This window comes from Hemitrygon akajei, chromosome 5, assembly GCF_048418815.1.
Source record: "Hemitrygon akajei chromosome 5, sHemAka1.3, whole genome shotgun sequence".
NCBI classification, from domain to species: domain Eukaryota; kingdom Metazoa; phylum Chordata; class Chondrichthyes; order Myliobatiformes; family Dasyatidae; genus Hemitrygon; species Hemitrygon akajei.
The window spans coordinates 135,388,026-135,407,393 of record NC_133128.1 but is presented as its reverse complement, the minus strand read 5'-3'; the positions used below and the strand labels follow the sequence as shown (position 1 = coordinate 135,407,393).

General features: G+C 40.2%; 1 protein-coding gene across 2 annotated transcripts in view; it reads left to right on the top strand.

Moving 5' to 3' along the window:
• The window catches only part of mdh1b (malate dehydrogenase 1B, NAD (soluble)), a 45,790-nt gene extending 26,973 nt beyond the window's left edge, over nt 1-18,817 (top strand). For both annotated transcript variants that reach the window (XM_073044652.1, XM_073044651.1), the window contains exons 8-10: nt 9,042-9,181; nt 17,305-17,450; nt 18,732-18,817. In XM_073044652.1, coding sequence (XP_072900753.1) covers nt 9,042-9,181; nt 17,305-17,436 — 272 coding nt within the window. In that variant the 3' untranslated portion in view covers nt 17,437-17,450; nt 18,732-18,817. The remainder of the gene's footprint in view (nt 1-9,041; nt 9,182-17,304; nt 17,451-18,731) is intronic.
• The last annotated feature ends 551 nt before the right edge of the window (nt 18,818-19,368 follow it).

The following is a 19,368-nucleotide window of genomic DNA, read 5'->3' as shown; positions in this document are numbered from 1 at the left end:
TTTCTGATGAATTTTAATGCTACTCTAAGGAAGTGCTTACAAAATCACTTTTTGATAAAGGAACCACTTTTTGCGCAAATACTATATTTCACTTGTATGCAAGAGCATAGAAACTGTGTATATCTTGATGGACAGATTGCTAGACTGACTGAGGAACTGAAGATGAAATGAAAGCATTTACATTTCTGCTTCTGGCCTGATGGAAGATCTCAGAAAAAGAACTGAAGATGGTTAGGCCTAAACCACAGAGTGATAAACTTTGGCATTATTGTATATTCTGGGGTTAACAACCATAAAGCCATAAGATATAGGTGCAGAATTAGGCTATTTGGCCCATCGAGTCTGCTCCACAATTTCATCATAGCTTTCATCTCAGCCCCAATCTTCTGCCTTCTCCCCATATCCCTTCATGCCCTGACCAATCAATAATCTATCAACTTCTTAAATATACATAAAGATTTGGCCTCCACAGCTGCCTGTGGAAAAGAATTCCACAGATTCACGACTCTTTGGTAAAAGAAATTCCTCCCCGTCTCCATTCTTAAAGGATGTTGCTCTATACTGAGGCTGTGTCCTCTGGTCTTAGACTTTCCCACCATAGGAAACATCCTCTCCACTTCCACTATATCAAGCCTTTCACCATTCAATAGGTTTCAATCAGTTCACCCCTCATTCTCTAAATTCTTGGATATAAAGGCACAGAGCCATTGAATGTTCTTCATATGACGAGCCGTTCAATCCTGGAATCATTTTTGTGAACCTCCTTTGAACCCTCTCCAGTTTCAGCACATCCTTTCTAAGACGAGGGGCCCAAACTGCTCACAATACTCTAAGTGAGGCCTCATCAGTGCTTTAAAAAGTTTCAGCATTTCATCCTTGCTTTTATATTCTAGTTCTCTTGAAATGAATACCAAGATTGCATTTGCCTTCCTCGCCACAGACTCAACCTGCAAATTAACCTTTAGGGAATCCTGCACAAGGACTCCCAAGTCAATTTACACTTCAGTTATCTATATTTTCTCTCCATTTAGAAAATGGTCAACCCTTTCATTTCTTCTACCAAACTGCATGACCATACACTTCCCAACACAGCATTCCATCTGCCATTTATTTGCCAATTTTCCTGATCTGTCTAAATCCTTCGTAGCTTCTCTGTTACCTCAAAACTATCTGCTCCTTCACCTATCTTCATATCACTAGCAAACTTTGCAACAAAGCCATCATTTCCATCATCCAAATCATTGCCATTTAATGTAAAAAGAATTGGTCACAACACAAATCCATGTGGAACAACGCTAGTCACCGACAGCCGGTCAGAAAAGGCTCTCTTTATTCCCGAGAGCTTTATTTGTGTCTTGCCAGTTAGCCACTGCCTATCCATGATAGAACCTTTCCTGTAATACCGTGGATCATAGCTTGTTAAGCAGCATCATGTGTGCACCTTGTCTAAGGCCTTCTGAAAATCCAAGTACACAACATCAACTGGTTCTCCTTTGTCTATCCTACTTGTTACCTCAAAGAATTCCATGCTGAGTACACCCTATTTTATCATGTGCCTCCAAGCACCCTATCCTTAATAATCGACTCCAACATCTTCCCAGCCACAGAGGTCAGATTAATTGGCCTATAGTTTCCTTTCTTCTGCCTGTCTACCTTCTTGGAGTGACATTTGCAATTTTCCAGTCTTCTGGATCAATTCCAGAATCTAGTGATTCTTGAAAGATTGTTACTAATGCCTCCACAATCTCTTCAGCCACCTCCTTCAGAACTCTGGGGTGTACCCCTTCTAGTCCAAGTGAATTATCTACCTTCAGACCTTTTCAGTTTCCCAAGAACCTTCTCTTTAGTTATGGTAACTTCACACTTCATGCCCCCTGACACCTGGAACTTCCACCATACTGCTGGTGTCTTCCACAGTGAAGTCTGATTCAAAATACTTATTTAATACGTCTGCTATTTCATTGTTCCCCATTACCACCTCTCCGGCAGTCCAATATCCACTCTTGCCTCTCTTTTACACTTTATGTGAAGAAACTTTTGGTATCCTTTTTAATATTATTGCAAGCTTACTTTCATATTCCGCCTTTAACTTCTTAATCATATTTTTAGTTACCTCTATGGCTTTTAAAAGCTTCCAATCTTCTAACTTCCCACTAAGTTTTGCTCTCTTGTTAGCCATGATTGTGTAGTCTTTCCTTTAGAATACTTCTTCCTCTTTTGGATGTATCTATCCTGTGCCTTCCGAATTGCTTCCAGAAACTCCGGCCATTACTGCTCTGCCATCATCCTTGCCAGTGTTCTTTTCCAACCAGTTCTGACCAACTCCTCTCTCATGGCTCTATAATTCCCTTTACTCCACTGTAATACTGATGCATCTGATTTCAGCTTCTCCTTCTCAAATATCAGGGTGAATTCGATCACATTATGATCACTTTCCCCTAAGGGTTCTTTTACCTTAAGGTCTCTAAACAATTCTGGTTCATTACGCAACACCCTGTCCAGAATAGCTGATCCTCTAGTGGGCTCAACCATGAGCTGCAGTAAAAAGCCTTCTCGTAGGCATTCTAGAAATTCCCCCTCCTGGAATCTAGCACCAACCTGATTATCTCAATTCACCTGCATATTGAAATCCCCCATGACTATTGTAACATTGCTCTTTTGGCATGCATTTTCTATCTCCACATCCTCATTGCTGTTTGGGAGTCTGTATACAACTGCCATCAGGGTCTTTTTATCCTTGTATTTCCTTAGCTCTATCCACAATGATTCAACACCTTTTGGCCCTATGTCATTTCTATCTTAAGATTTGATTTCATTTTTTACCATCAGAACATGCTGCCCCCTCTGCCTTCCTACCTATCCTTTTGATACTATGTGTATCCTTGGACATTAAGCTCTCGGGTATAATCTTTCAGCATGATTTAGTGATGCCTACAACATTATACCTGCTAATCTGAAACTGTGCTGCAAGTTTATTTACCTTATTCTGTATACTGCGCTCATTCAAATACAACACCTTCAGTCCTGTATTCACCCTTTTCAATTTTGTCCACCTTTTATGTTGCAACTCATCCTGCTAACTGCAATTTTTCCCTATCAACAGCCTCTCCTCGCTACACATTGCCTCCGTTTGCAAACCACCTACCTCATCCTCAGCACTATTATTCACCTTTCCTATGATACTTATTGCATTTAAATATAGTCAGCTCAAGACACTAATCGCCCCATGTTCAACATTTGATTCCTATCTTTGTCTGAAGTCTTAGCAATAGCTGCCTCCACAACCTCTCCATTAACTGTTCTGGCACTCTGGTTCCCAACCCCCTACAACCCTAGTTTAAACCCCACTGTGCAGCATTAACTAACCTTCCCGCTAGGATATTAGTCCTCTGCCAGTTCAGGTGCAAACCATCCCTTCTGTACAGGTCCCACCTTCCCTGGAAGAGAGCCCAATGATCCAAAAATCTTATGCCCTCCCTCCTACATCAACTCCTTAGCCATGTACTAAACTGTATAATCTTCCTAGTTCTGGCCTCACTAATGTGGCATGGGTAGCAATCCTCAGAGCACAACCCTGGAGATCCTGCTCCCTAAGCAGAATCTCATCACTCGCCCTACCCATGTCATTGGTACTTACATGGACCACAACTTCTGGCTGTTCACCTTCCTACTTAAGAACACTGAGGACTCAATCGGAGATATCCCAGACCCTAGCACCCAAGAGGCAACATATCATCTGGGCCTCTCGTTCTCACCCACAGAACTTGCTGACCATTCCCTTAACTAATGAAACCCCTATCACTACAGAGTGCCTCTTCTATCCCCCCCCCCCCAAGTTACAGAGGCAGATTCAGTACCAGAGATCCGACCACCGTGGCTTCCCTCTGTTAAGTCAACCCCTACCCCATCTCCCCAACAGTATCCTGTTGTTGAGGGGGATGGCCACAGTGATACTCAGCACTTGTTCCTTAATCCCTTTCCCTTTCCTGACTGTCATCCAGTTTACTGTGTCCTGCACCTTGGGTGTAGCTTCCTCTCGACGTTCTGTCTATCATCCCCTCAACCTCCTGAATGATCCAGAGTTCATCCAGTTCCAGCTCCAGCTCCTTAACACGGTTTGTTAAAAGCTGCAGCTGGATGCACTTCTCAAAGTTGTTGTCATCAGGGACACTGGAGGTCTCCCTGTCTTCCCTACATCCTGCAAGAGGAGCATTCCTCTTTCCTGTATGTCATCCCTACTGTCTTAGCTGAGCAGATAGCTTTCCTTTCCTTTGCTTTCTCTGAGTGAAGCCTCTCTTTGCTGAAGCTTCAGAGCTAAAGCCTTAAGATCGCCTCTCTAACCATGTCCATTCACACGGTGGCCATTGCACTTGACCCTGCCTTCCTTTAATTTGCTCTTACTAGTCAATCCCAAATGCTCATATTGCTGGTCAAAGCTCTATTGCGCTGCTGCGACTCACTCCTGCCTTTTATCGTCAGGCAGTGGACCTGATTAAAGACTTCTAAACTTCTCTCCAAACTTCTAATGTCCAGGTTGGCTGCTGGTCAAACCACAGCTATCCTTATGTAAGATATGACTTCAGCCGGCCCAGAATTTTCTCCCTGATTATTAATGGCTTCAGTTTCAACTGTATTTACTGGGTGGAATCATTTTCAATTATTACACGGAGTGAGTAAAATTGGCTGAAGACTGACGTCTTCAGTGGACCCTAGGGAGGATCACTCAGCACACCTACTGAAGATGTTACAGTTGCTCGGTCTTATATTTTACAGTCATCATTTTTGTTTTATTGAAAAGTGAGCATTTATAACCCACCCCTAATTACTACTAAATTGACTTACTAAGCTAGTTCAAAGGACATTTATGAGTCAGCCATATTTATGTGTGGCTAAAATCACTTGTAGGTCTGACCAGGTGAGGGTGTCAGGCTTCCATCCCTGAACAAAATGTATTTTTACAGTAATCTCTTATTTTCATGATTCTCATTATTGATACTAGTTTTTTATTCCAGATGTATTTAATTTCTTGAATTTAAAATTTCCTTTCTCATAAGTGATTTGAGTAAAGAAAAGTCCAAGGTCTCAGGAAACCTGGACATTAACTTCATGATTTAATCATCATAGCAAGCTGAAGATGCTCATGGAGTTTTCTCTTTCTGTATGCCTCCATTTCTGGCTGGTAGAATTTTCATCTGATCTGCTGGTTGACTGTCTACAATATTATGTTTTTGTTATTTAGCAAATCTGTATCTCTTTGGATTATAATACATTGGACCTCCAGAATCACTTAATATTATCCTTGGATATAAGCTCCCCTTAAATTTAGTTTTAATATAGTTTCCCAGAAGGAAAGATCAGGGCACCAAGGCAGTAAGGATCAAACTGACGCAATAACTTCCATCAAAGGATGAAGTTACAGGACTATAGGGGGAGATCAATATTGCATGCGTTAATGGATCCAAGATGTACATTGAGATCCTTTTGTGTTATAAAATATGCAGTAAGATTAGCAAATTAGTTTTATCACCATCTAACTGGAAATCTATCTCTCCGGTCAGTAAGTTTAATTTCATGGCATTTCATATTTGAATAATAACAATTGCCCTCAATTAACATCACAAAATCAGGTGATTAAATCATTTTCTGCTTAAGAACTTCACTGTGCACAAATTGGGTTATAAATCCCAGACACCAATTGTGGGTGGCGAGGTGGAGATACACTTCTACCAAAGGGGGTGTAGAGCACTCTTTCCCTCCACTAGCCTGCAGGTCACACTAGGGCAAGGTGTAGTACCTGCTTAGCCCTCTGATCAGGGTCACGTGAAACCATGGGAGCAGGTAGTTGATGGTTGTATGAACAGCTGGTACATATCACAAAGTCCTGGTTATGGGACCATTGATGCCAGACTGACAATCTTGAAGAGTCTTGAGAATGACTGGGGTCACCTGTCTTCTAAAGACACTGCCCAGATGAAGGCGATGACAAACCACTTCTTAGAAACATTTGCAAAGAACAATCACGATCATGGAGATCATGATCGCCCATGTCATACAACACAGCATATAATGATGATAATGATTCCATCCATGTTACCACAAGTGAGCAGTCCTCAATGATTACCTCATTGTGTATGGAGTGTCCTTGAAATATCCTTTGGTTGAAAACGGTGCTCTGTGCTGTAAGTAGAACACAGAATAGCACAGCACAGGAACAGGCCTTTCAGCCCACAATGTTATGCCAAGCCATCTTAAATAGTAAATCCAAAAATCCCCCAAAACTAATCCCTCCAACCTACAAAATGTTGATATCCTTCCCTCTTCCCCATATTCATGTGCCTATCTAGAAGTCTCTTAAAAGCCTCTAATGTATTTGCTTCTGTCACCATACCAGGAAGCTCATTCCAGGCATCCACTGCTCTCTGAGTAAACACTTACACCTCATATCCCCTTTGAACCTACCCCCCTCACCTTCAACGCATGCCCTCTGGTGTTAGACATTTCTACCCCAGGAAACAGATACTCCCTGTCTAACTATTCCTCTCATAATCTTGTAAACCTCTATCAGATCTCCCTTCAGCCTCCGATGCTCCAGAGAAAATAACCCCAACACAAGTTTGTTCAGTCTCTCATGATTAGCACATGCCTTCTGAACCAGGCGGCATCCTGATAAACCTCGTCTGCATCCTCTCCAAAGCCTCAACCTCCTTCCAAGAGTGGGGTGACCAGTACTGTTTGGAATATTTCAGGTGTAGCCTAACCAGAGTTCTGTAAAGTTACAACATAGCATCTTCATTTTTGAACTCAGTGCCTCAACTAATAAAAGCAAGTATTCCAGAAGCCTTCTTAACCACCCTACCGACATGTGTAGCTATGAATTTGGACCCAAAGATCTCACTGCTCAACCACACTGTTAAGGGCTTTGCAGTATGATTAGCAAATTAGTTTTATCACCATCTAACTGGTAATCTAAACTCTCCAGTCAGGAAGTTTAATTTCATTACATTTCATATTTGAAGATTAACAATTGCCCTCAATTAACATCACAAAATCAGGTGATTAAATTGTTTTCTGCTTAAGGACTTCACTGTGCACAAAGGGCCTTGCCCTTAACTGTGTACTGTCTCCTTACATTTGCCCTACCAAGGTGCAATACCTCACATTTATCTAGGTTAAACTCCATCTGCCACTTCTCTGTCTGTATGTGTAACTGATCTATATCACGCTGTATCTTTACCAGTCTTCTAGATTATGCACAACTCCACCAATCTTGGTATCATATACGAACTTACTAACCATCCATCTATATTTTCATCCAGGTAATTTATATACATCACAAATGGCAGAGAATCCAACACAGATCCCTGTGGAATACCACTAATTACAAACCTCCAGCTCGAATACATTCCTTTAAACACTACCCTCTGTCTCCTATGTGCATTCCAGTTCTGAATCCAAACAGCCAATTTGCCACAAACCCCAAGCATCCTAATCTTCTGAATTAGCCTCCATGAGAGACTTTATCAAAGGCCTTACTAAGATCCATGTAGACAACATCCACTTCTCTACCTTTTATCAATCATCAATCTCTCTCGTCATCTTATCAAGAAACTCAATCAAGTTGGTAAGACACGACTTGCCCCACACAAAACCATGCTGACTCTCCCTAATTAGGCCATAGCTTTCCAATTGCTTATATATCCTTTCCCTAAGAACTTTCTCCAGAAATTTCTCGACAACTGATGTATGACTCACCTGTCTATAATTTCCAGGATTTTCCCTTATTTTCTTCCTAAATAAAGGGACAGCATTAGTCATTCTCCAATCCTCCAGGGATTGTGCCTAGGGGGGACATGAAAGTACTGGTCAAGGCCCTGCCATCTTGTTTCTTGTGTCCCTCAATAACCTGGTGTAAATCCCATCAGGCCCTGGGGACTTACCCACCTTAATACTCATTAGCAAGACGTAACACTTTCTCTTCCTTGACCTCTAAATGCCCTAACATATTTATGCACTCAGCACTGATCTCCTGCTCCTCCCTGTCATTTTCCTTGGTAAATACTGAAGTGAAATACTTCTTAAGGACCTCAGTCATATTCTCTGCATCCAAGCAAATGTACCCCTCTTTTTCCTTGTGTGGTCCTACCCTCTCCCAAATTATCCTTTTGATCTTGATGTATCTATAGAATGCCTTGGGATTCACCTTAATCCTATTTGCCAAGGACTTTTTATGGCTTCTCCTAGCTTTCCTAATTCCCTTCTTGAGTTCTTTTCTGGCTTCTCTATAATCTTCGTGTGTGCCGTTTGATCCTGACTTCCGAAGCTTTACATACGCTTCCCTTTTCTTCTTGACGAAATTAGTCACCTCTCTGGACATCCAAGGTCCTCTTGTATTTCAATTCCAGCCCTTCCTTCTGTACCTTCCCTGCATTTTGTGCAATTGATCTTTAAACACCCTCCACGTGTCTGGAGTGGACTTACCAGAAAAAAAGGTGGTCCCAATTACACCTTTTTAGTAATTTGTCCTACTCCAAATTAAGACTCTCCTGCAAGAACCATACTTACATTATCCTTATCTATGGCTGTTCTGAAACTTAAGGAGTTGTGGTCACTGTTCCCTAACTGCTCACCAACTGAAAGGTCAGTCATCTGGCCAGGCTCACCACCCAACACCAGATATCGTACAGCCCCTCCTCTTGTTGGATCGTTTACACATTGATTTAAGAAACCTTCTGAGATGCACTTAACAAATTCTGCCCCATCTAAACCTCTTGCACTAAGAAGGTTCTAGCTTATATGAAGGAAGTTAAAATCCCCCATGACAACAAACCTATTATTTTTACACATTTCCTTAATCTGTTTACATATCTATTCCTCAATGTAACTATCTTTCCTCTTACACAATTGTGTTAATCAATGTATTATGAGAGGAACTGAATCCCTCTAAGTTGTCTGAATTTTATAAGGCTGAGATATTTTTTCATTGTTACAAGATGTATGCTAACCTAATTAAAGATCTGGTACCTTTTGATCCTATGTACCAGGTGACTTCAATATTCCAATGGATCTCATCTTCTCTGTGCCAGTTCGATTTTGTGGTGGCAAGTGTGTGATCCAGACAGACATCAAAATCAGTGAGGAGACCAAAAAAATGCTAAAATACATTGTTCAAGAACTGAAAATGGTGAGTTCTCAATAGCACTTGAAACTTCATTTGAACCTGCCAAAAAGGGATGTTCAAACAACACACACAAAATGCTGGTGGAACACAGCAGGCCAGGCAGCATCTATAGGGAGAAGCACTGTCGACATTTCGGGCTGAGACCCTTCGTCAGGACTAAAGGGATATTGCTGTTTTGCAGAGTTGGTTAATTGAGTCTTCAGTACAACTTTAGTATCATAAGCAAGGCAGATGAACTTAGAGCGTGGATCAATACGTGGAACTATGATGTTGTGGCCTTTACAGAGACTTGGATGTCTCAGGAGCAGGAGTGGCTGCTGAGTGTGTCAGGCTTTAGATGTTTCAAAAAGAACAGGGAGGGAGACAAAAGAGGAGGGGTGTGGCATTGCTAATTAGGGATAGTGTCACAGCTGCAGAAAAGGAGGAAGTCATGGAAAGATGAGTCAGTGTGGGTGTAAGTCAGAAACAAGGCAATAACTCTACTAGGTGTTTTTATAGATCCCCCAATAGTAACAGGTATATCGAGGAGCAGGTAGGGAGGCAGATTCTGGAATGGTGCAATAATAATTGTTGTGATGGGAGATTATAACTTTCCTTATATTGATTGGCATCTCTTCAGCGCAAGGGGTTTAGATGGGATGGAGTTTGTTAGGTGTGTTCAGGAAAGTTTCCTGACACAATATGTAGATAAGCCAACTAGAGGAGAGGCTGTACTTGATCTGGTATTGGGAAATGAACCTGGTCAGGTGTCAGATCTCTCGGAGGGAGAGCATTTTGGAGATAGTGACCACAGCTCTGTCTCCTTCACCATAGCACTGGAAAGGGATAGGAGCAGACAATTTGGGAAAACATTTAATTAGGGTAGGGGGAAATATGATGCTATTAGGCAGGAACTTAGGAGCAGATGTTCTCAGGAAATGCATGGCAGAAATGTGGCAAATGTTCAGGGAACATTTGCATGGAGTTCTGCATAGGCGTGTTACATTGAGGCAGGGAAAGGATGGTAGGGTTAAAGAACCATGGTGTACAAAGGATGTAGAAAATCTAATTAAGAAGAAAAGAAAAGCTTACAAAAAGTTTAAGAAACTAGGAACTGCTGGAGCTCTAGAAAATTACAAGGTTGCTAGGAAGGAGCTTAAGAATGGAATTGGTAGAGCCAGCAGGGTCCATGAGAAGACTTTGGTGAGCAAGATTAAAGAAAACCCCAATATATTCTACAAGTATGTGAAGATCAAGAGGATGAGCCATATGAGAATAGGACCAACCAGGTGTGATAGTGGAAACTTGTGCAAGGAGTCAGAGGAGATAGCGGAGGTATTTAATGAATACTTTACTTCAGTATTCACCAGGGAAAAAAGACCTTGGCAATTGTAGAGATGACTTACGGTGAACTCAAATGCTTGAGCATATAGACATTAAGAAAGAGGATATGCTGGAGCTTTTGAAAAGCATTAAGTTGGATAAATCACCAGGACCGGATGAGATATACCCCAGGCTACTGTGGTAAGCAAGGGAGGAGATTGCAGAGCCTCTTGCAACAATCTTTGCATCATCAATAGGGACGGGAGAGGTATTGGAGGATAGCAAATGTTGTTTCCTTGTTCAAGAAAGGAAGTAGAGATAATCCAGGAAATTATAAACCAGTGAGTCTGGCTTCAGTGGTGGGCAAGTTGTTGGAGAAGATCCTGAGAGGCAGGATTTATGAGCATTTGGAGAAGCATAATATGATTAGGTATAATCAGCATGGCTTTGTCAAGGGCAGGTTATGCCTTACGAGCCTGTTTGAATTCTTTGAGGATGTAACAAAACACATTGATGAAGGTAGAGCAGTGGTTACAGTGTGTATGGAATTCAGTAAGGCATTTGATAAGGTTCCCCTTGCAAGGCTCCTTCAGCAAGTAAGGAGGCATGGGATCTAAGGAGAACTTGCATTGTGGAACCAGAACTGGCTTGCCCACAGAAAGCAACGGGTGGTTGTAGGTAGTTTGTATTCTGCATGGAGGTTGGTGACCAGCGGCATTCCACAGGGATCTGTTCTAGGACCTCTCTTCTTTGATTTTCATAAATGACGTGGATGAAGAAGTAGAAGGGTGGGTTAGTAAGTTTGCTGATGACACAAAGTTTGGGGGTGTTGTGGGTAGTCTGGAGGTTTGTCAGGGGTTACAGCGGGACATTGATCAGATGCAGAACTGGGCTGAAAAGTGGCAGATAGGGTTCAACCCAGATAAGTGTGAAATGGTTCATTTTGGTAGGTCAAATTTGAAGACAGAATATAGTATTAATGGTAAGAGTCTTGACAGTGTGGAGGATCAGAGAGAGCTGACAATGTTGTTAAGAATGCATATGGTGTGTTGGCATTCAGTGTCCGTGGGATTGAGTTCAAGAGCCATGAGGTAATGTTACAGCTATACAAGACTTTAGTCAGACTCCCCTTAGAGTATTGTGTTCAGTTCTGGTCACTTCACTACAGGAAGGATATGGATACTATCAAAAGAGTACAGAGGAGATTTAAAAGGATGTTGCCTGGATTGGAGAGTGTGCCTTATGAGAATAGGTTGAGTGAACTTGGCCTTTTCTCCTTGGAGCGATGGAGGATGAGAGGTGACCTGATAGAGGTGTATAAGACGATGAGGGGCATTGATCATGTGGATAGTCAGAGGTGTTTTCCCAGGGCTGAAATGGCTAAGGGGACATAGTTTTAAGGTGCTCAGAAGTAGGTACAAGGGGATGTCAGAGGTTAAGATTTTCACACAGAGAGTGGTGGGTGCGTGGAATACACTGCTGGTGACAACGGTGGAGGTGGACACAATGGGGTCTTTTAAGAGACTCTTAGATAGGTACATGGAGTAAAGAAAAATAGAGGGCTGTACGGTAGGGTAATTGTGGTGAACTAGATATACCTGTCTGACTGCTCCTGTGGCTCCTCCCAAGACCCTGCTGACTACCCCTGTGGCTCCTCCCACAGACCCCTGTATAAAGGCGACTGTGGCCTGCTGCTCTCCCTCATTTTCCCCAGGATGTAGTGTTGTTCTTCAGTCAATAAAAGCCGATATCTCACTACCTAAGTCTCGGCGTGAGTTATTGATGGTGCATCAGTAATTCCAGGCAGTTTCTAGAGTAGGTTACATGGTCGGCACAACATTGTGGGCCAAAAGGCCTGTAATGTGCTGTAGATGTCTATGTTCTATGAGGTGAAGTTTTGTTCTAAGTGCTATAGAGCTTTCCAGAAGGGAGCTTTTGGAAAAGGCATTGTGCAGGGTCGATAGTTTGCGCTGTGAGTTTCAGTGGTTGTATGGATGTGGTGTGTTGATGAACCTAATTTATGAGTGTGATTTAACAGTCCCCACCTCCAGAGCAGGGCCTGTAATGTGCTGTAGATTTCTATGTTTTGTGTTCTAACTCAGCTCTAAACTAATGTTTTCATAGCCAATCTGGTGCCTCCATATAATTGCACAATCAAACTGAAATCATTTTCCTATTTGGTATTGCTATTTCAAATTTAACTTTTTCATTGTAGGCAATGTCTTCTTTCCTGAAGTAACAATCAGTAAAAATGCATATTAATTAATGAGGCATATTGGAACTATATTATAGTTTTGTATTGCAGTCTGAAATTTATCTTCAATAACAAAATGCCTATGGGATGCTAGGCTTCATTAACAGGGGGATTGAGTTCAAGAGTAGAGAGGTCATGTTGCAACTCTACAAATCTCTGGTGAGACCGCACTACTCTGGTGAGTATTGTGTTCAGTTCAGTTCACCTCATTATAGGAAGGATGTGGAAGCTATGGAGAGGGTGCAGAGGAGATTTACCAGGATGTTGTCTGGTTTGGAGAACAAGTCATATGAAGCAAGGTTAGCAGAGCTGGACTTTTCTCTTTGGAGCGTAGAAGAATGAGAGGGGACTTGATAGAGGTCTACAAGATTATGAGAGGCATAGATAGGGTGGAGAGTCAGTACCTGTTTCCCAGGGCACCAATAGCAAACACCAGAGGGCATGTGTAGAAAATTAAGGGAGGGAAGTTTAGGGGAGACATCAGGGGTAAGTTTTTTTACACAGAGTGAGTGCCTGGAATGACTTGCCAGGGATGGTGGTGGAGGCTAAAACATTAGGGGTATTTAAGAGCCTCTTGGACAGGCACATGATGAAAGAAAAATAGAGGGTTATGGGGTAGTGTGGGTTTAGTACTTTTTAAAGGATTATATGGGTCGGCACAACATGGAGGGCTGAAGGGCCTGTACTGTATTGTGCTGTAATGTTCTGTGGTTCTAAAACAATGCTGGGTGGTGGTAAGTCATCTGTTCACATCTCTGCTGAAGTACAATATTAAAGTTATCCAAGAATATGGAGAAAATATGCAAAAATGGCACTGAGATAAAACACCGGCTAGGATCTTACTAACAGGCATGTGTTTTGAATTACTTTACTCTAATTTTCCTGTGTTATCATTTACTGTACTCAATTGCCATCATCTCTAAAACAAGTAAGGCTGAATGTCAATGTTGGTAAAGTTTGTCCTCATGGGTCTAATCAGTCTTTCTCCAGTGTTCAGTGTTCCTCCAAGTTACATGATTTCTTATTAATTATTGATAGGGTTATCAAATTAGTATTCATCCAGATTGCAGGAATAATACATGAGATTCATTAAAGGCAATAAAAAACAATTGTGTACTAATTTTATATCAATTTTCTTTTGAGAATTGTCTTAGCTGGCACCTAGACCATTATCTTCAGCTCTTGTAACAACACATTCACAAATTACAAATTCATACACAATTCACTCTTTTTTTTCCTTGAGTTTATTGTGTCTTTCAACCATAGCTTCAGCAGCTACATTCCTTGTGTTTTATAAGTTGATTAAAGGGTATTTCTGTTTCATTATGATAAAAGTGCACAAAATGCAGATTTTATTTCATTCTCTTATCATTCTTATGCATTTACTTATCTGTTCCATACAATTCTTGCTGCACTCTCTGGCTCCATCAACAGCCCCAGGTAGTCAGATTTGATGGCAAAGAGAACCATTCATTTTGACTAGCTTGCAAAGAGCAGGGCTTCACTTTTCCTGCAGTTGACCCTGACCCTTGAGACCAGCTCATAATGATTGCAGATGCTAATCAAACTGTGGATCTGAGCAGAAAATGGTGACATTGTCCATTTAAAGGAAAATTTTTTCACCCTTTTATGCCAGCTTCCTTTCTGATGGATTCAGCAAAGGTTCTGTGCAACAAGACACGGGAAAATGGGTAACATTGATTTGATAGGGGTACGTTTCCTTTGCTTTCTTAGCAACTACACTTCAGAAATATAGTGGATTCCAGTTAATTGGGACATATCAGGACCAGTACTTTTTGGCCATTTAAGTGGCTCCCCCTGACAGCTGAAGATTCATGGAAATAATTAAAAAAGTATAAAAAAGACAAATTGGGTAACAAATTATGTATTTAAATGAAATGCAGAATGCATTAGAACATTGCCTATACACCTACAACACTATAAAACTGTATAACTTCCTAAAGGTTATTAGCGGTGGAATTTATCCAAAGTACACAATGAACAATATCAGCACAGATACCAAGTGTAGATAATGGACAGCCTTCGTACAATCTATCAACGACTGCATCCTCCAAAGCTTAATTTTCATTGTGACATTCAAGATGATTGTCAATACCTTCAAATTCTTTGTAGTTCCTAACTTATTGAAGTAGTGAAATCATTTAATTTTCACTCCTGGCCCTTTCTGATATCTCCAAGTAAGACAATTCAGAATTGTCTTACTGTTTATTTCTCACCAACTATCAGTAACACGATTCACTGTTTTTTTAATACAAACATCCACAACTGATATTATTTTTAAAAACTGTTCACTTTAAGCATGGTGTACCGTTGAACAGTACAAATCAGAGTCTTGTCACCTGCAGAAGTTCTCTGATGACTCTGCGGTGGTTGGGTGTATCAGAGATGGGCAGGAGTTGGTGGATAAGTTTGTGGAGTGGTGCGGGAGGAATCACCTGCTCCTGGATGTGGCCCAAACCATGGAGATGGTGATTGATTTTAGGAGGGAGAGGACTGTGACGAGTCCTGGGTACACTTTGGGAGAAGAAGTTGCAGTGGCGGAGGAGTACAAATGCTTGGGTGTTCACCTTGATAATCAACTTGACTGGAAAACTAACACCAAGGCTGTTTACAAGAAGAGAATGAGCAGACTCTATTTTCTAAAGGAGCTGAGATCCTTCAATGTGTCCAGCAGGATGTTGGAGATCTTTTACCAGTCTGTTGTAGCGTGTAGTCTTCTTTGCAGCTTTATGTTGGGGGAGCAGCATCAGTGCTGGTGATACAAAAAGACTAAATAAACTCATCAAGAAGACTGGAACCATCCTTGGTTATAACCTGGGCTCGTTTGAGTTAGTGGTGGAGAGCAGGTCACTAAACAAGCCACTATCCATTATGGACAATCTGGCACATGACCTACTGGATAAGCAGCGAGCACCCTTTCAAACAGGCTCATTCAGTGCTGTGTTTACAGGGATCACTACAGAAAATCTTTTCTACCAAATGTAATAAGCGTATACAACAGTTTATCTCTGTGCAATGGGAGAACACACATCATAGTACAATCATCTCTTTTATTATTCTGTACATTATTGTACATAATTGCAAATTATTACACATTGGTAAATTACTATTGTGTATATTATTATTCTGTACTTTATTATTAGTTAAGTCTGCACACTGCTAAATGTGTTGTGAAATGTTGCTGCTGAAATGGAAGAATTTACCACTTGCGATCAATAAAATATTTAATATTATTATTTTTATTATTATTAGTCACACAAGTGGACACAACTGATGCTAGTTATAACCTGTTCAGCAAGTCTCCTGTCCTAATTAAGTGGCATAGTATCCCAAATAAATGAAGGGAATCCTGGCAATTTTCTCAATTTTGTTTATTCTTTAGTTGTCCCAAATATGCAGCTACCCCAATTAACCTATGGCCCAATGAACCAAAATCCACTGTACTTCATCTAGAAATCATGAAAGGCTCTGAATACAGTTTTTCATTCTTTTTGCCTGTCCGACTACTTTTCAGTCTTGCTCAGTTCTCTCTCCTATAGAACAAAGTATATGGAACAGTACAGCACAGGAAAGATCTGTCAAAGACATTGTGCCATTCCTAATTAATCTAATCTTACTTCACCACATATACTGTATCTCTCGCTTTGCACATACATGAGACTACCTAAATTTCTTAATCGCTTCAATTTTATCTGCTTCTACCACCACTCCTGGCCCCACCGCTCTCTGTGTAAATAAAAGAGAAAAGAAAACTTGCCTTGCACATCTGCTTTCCACTTTCTCACTCTCACTTGAATACATACCCTCTAGTATAAGAGATTCCAATCCTAGACAAAAGATACTGGTTGCCTTCTCTATCTATAAACTTCTATTAAATCTCCCCTTAGCCTTCACTGCTTCAGAGAAAATAGCCACAGCTTGTCTAACCCCTCATAGAACCAGCCTGCGAAGGCCACATCCCTTGAAGAATTTTTTAAAAGTCCTTGTTTTTAAACACTGAGTTCTAGATTCACATGAGAAAGCATCCTATCAGAGTTTGGTTCTGTTGTGGAGACATTGTGAATTTGGACTAACACCCTGAAAATTGTGCTTTTAAATTTTCCCTTTGCAAGTTATGAGCTTAATTTTTGGCAAATTGAGATCTAGCCCCAGGATCACAAATGACCACTAAGAAGGGTAGAAAGCAGGGAAAGAGGGAGGATAAAGCCATAGAGGGATTTGAAAATAAGGATGATAAGATTTAATTTTAATCTTCAATACAAGGCAGTAATTACCTACCCTAATAAATAATGTCTTTGTAAGTGAAGTTAGGTGTGTTCATTAAAGTTTACACTTTAATAAAGGAAATCATCTTCATCTTTATCTTATTATCTAAAACAAAATAACAAAGATGTAAAAAAAATTTAGGAAAATCGCCCATCGCTATTTCACAGCTACTTGGCATGGTTACAAAGTATTGACATGAAATGCATTTTGCAAATATAAATTGAAAAGTAAGATTATGATAAACTTTATCTTCAATTTTTTTAAACTTTATTTCATTCAATAGGAACAACAGTTAAATTTCTCTTCCATACGTGAAGGGGAGATGGAGTCCAGTCTCTTATTTTTGGCAGAACTACAACATGTATCAAAATCTGAAGAAGTAAGTCCGGAGGAAAATTCAGATGTTGGAGAATAACCGTGTGCAAGCAGGTATTCTTCAATTTTTTAAGCTACAGTCATGTAATAAGAGTAAGTCAATTTGAAGATCTAAAATTGTTTAAGAGACTTGCCTCAAAGCATCTTATGATACACCGTTGGAGAAGGGAACCATTTTCTCAGGCCCAATCCCGTTCCATTTTTATTAAATTTCATTTATTGGGATTTGAGGAATATGGGTAAGGAGGCATCTACTGCCCATCCTGAATTGCTCATGAACAATGTGGCTTGCTTCAAAAATTAAAGTTCAGAAGTAAATTTATTATTTACAACCCTGAGATTCATTTTCTTATAGGAATACTCAATAAACCTGTAGAATAATAACCATTACAGAATCAATGAAAGTCCGCCCAACTTGGACATTCAACCAGAACGCAGAATACAACAAACTGTGCAAATACAAAAATAAATAAATATATATAATTAATAAATAAGTGATAATTATCAAGAACATGAGAAGAAGAGTCCTTGAAAATGAGACCATTGGTTGAGGAAACATTTCAATGATGGAGCAAGTGAAATTGAGTGAAGTTATCCCCTTTGGTTCAAGAGTCTTAATGTTTGAGGGGTAGAAAATGTTCCTGAACCTGGTCGTGTGAGTCCTGAAGTTCCTGTACCTTCTTCCTAATGGCAGCAGCAAGAAGAGAAAATGTCTAGAATGGTGGGGTTCTTGCTGATCGACAGTGCTTTCCTGCGACAGAGTTTCACGTGGATGTGCTCAGTAGTGGGGAGGGTTTTACCCTTGATGAACTGGGCCATACCACTAGTTTTTGTAGGAGTTTCCATTCGATGGTGAATGGTGTTTCCATATCAGGCTGTAATAGCAGTAGATGTTTAAGAGTCAACTACATTGTTGTTTATTGGGAGGCTTATGATGGATCATACTGGTTATGGTAGATTTCCCTAAAGGCATAATGAAATAGATGGGGTTTTGTGACATTCTGGTAATTTTGTATTCATCAATGTCAAACTTGGCTGTCTTTGTAGGATAGTCTAAATTCATAGGCAATAGGATTGTGCTCTGTCATGGTTAATGTATAATGGTACAAATCAACCAAAAATATGAGGCAATGTAACATTTTTGGACAATGTATTTTTATGGAAGAAAAGTTAATGGACAGTAGGTACCTTTTCTTATTTTGCTTTGTAATATATATATATATTTTTGTTACAGCTAAGTAATGATATTATAAATCATCCCTATGGAGAATTTTGCTTTGATTTTTCTCATGTAAAAAAAACCATCTGATCATATCCCTCTCTCTTCTGTTATAGGCACTGAACAATATTTAATGTTCTGCAACTCCAGAAGTTTAAAACAGTGGATATAGTTTTATTCACCAAGTTGTTAATTATTAAATGCTACTTAATTAACCCATGACTGGATTGTTCTACTAGGTTGACTTTAAAATCCTTTTTTGCTTATTCAGGTTTTCTTGAATGCTTTTAGATGAAATAGTGAACATTAATGATATTAGGATGCCTGGAGAATACAATGCATCAGTGCTCATGAGTACTGTAAATGATTAGTGATTGTATCATTTTAGTGACTTACATTGATTCACCTCAAATGTAGTTATGGGGCAATTTACTATCCAGTATAGCTGAAGATATCACAAAAGCACAAGGCTTTGAGGAAAAAGGTATAAAGACTGCATGGCCAAACATTAATCATTCAATGTATTCCATTCATCACCATCATACATTTTCTGGGAAAGACAAGAAATTTTAAGAAAATATCTCTATGACTAACCTCAGGGAAAACTGCTGGAAGATTTAGATCTTGCATGGTAAGGTATCAACTATCATCCAAGATCAGTAATATAAACTAAGTAGCATTTTTTTCAAAATACACATTTTAAAATGAACAGTACCCTCTCCTCTCAGACAGTATCACTTCTTACCTCTTCTA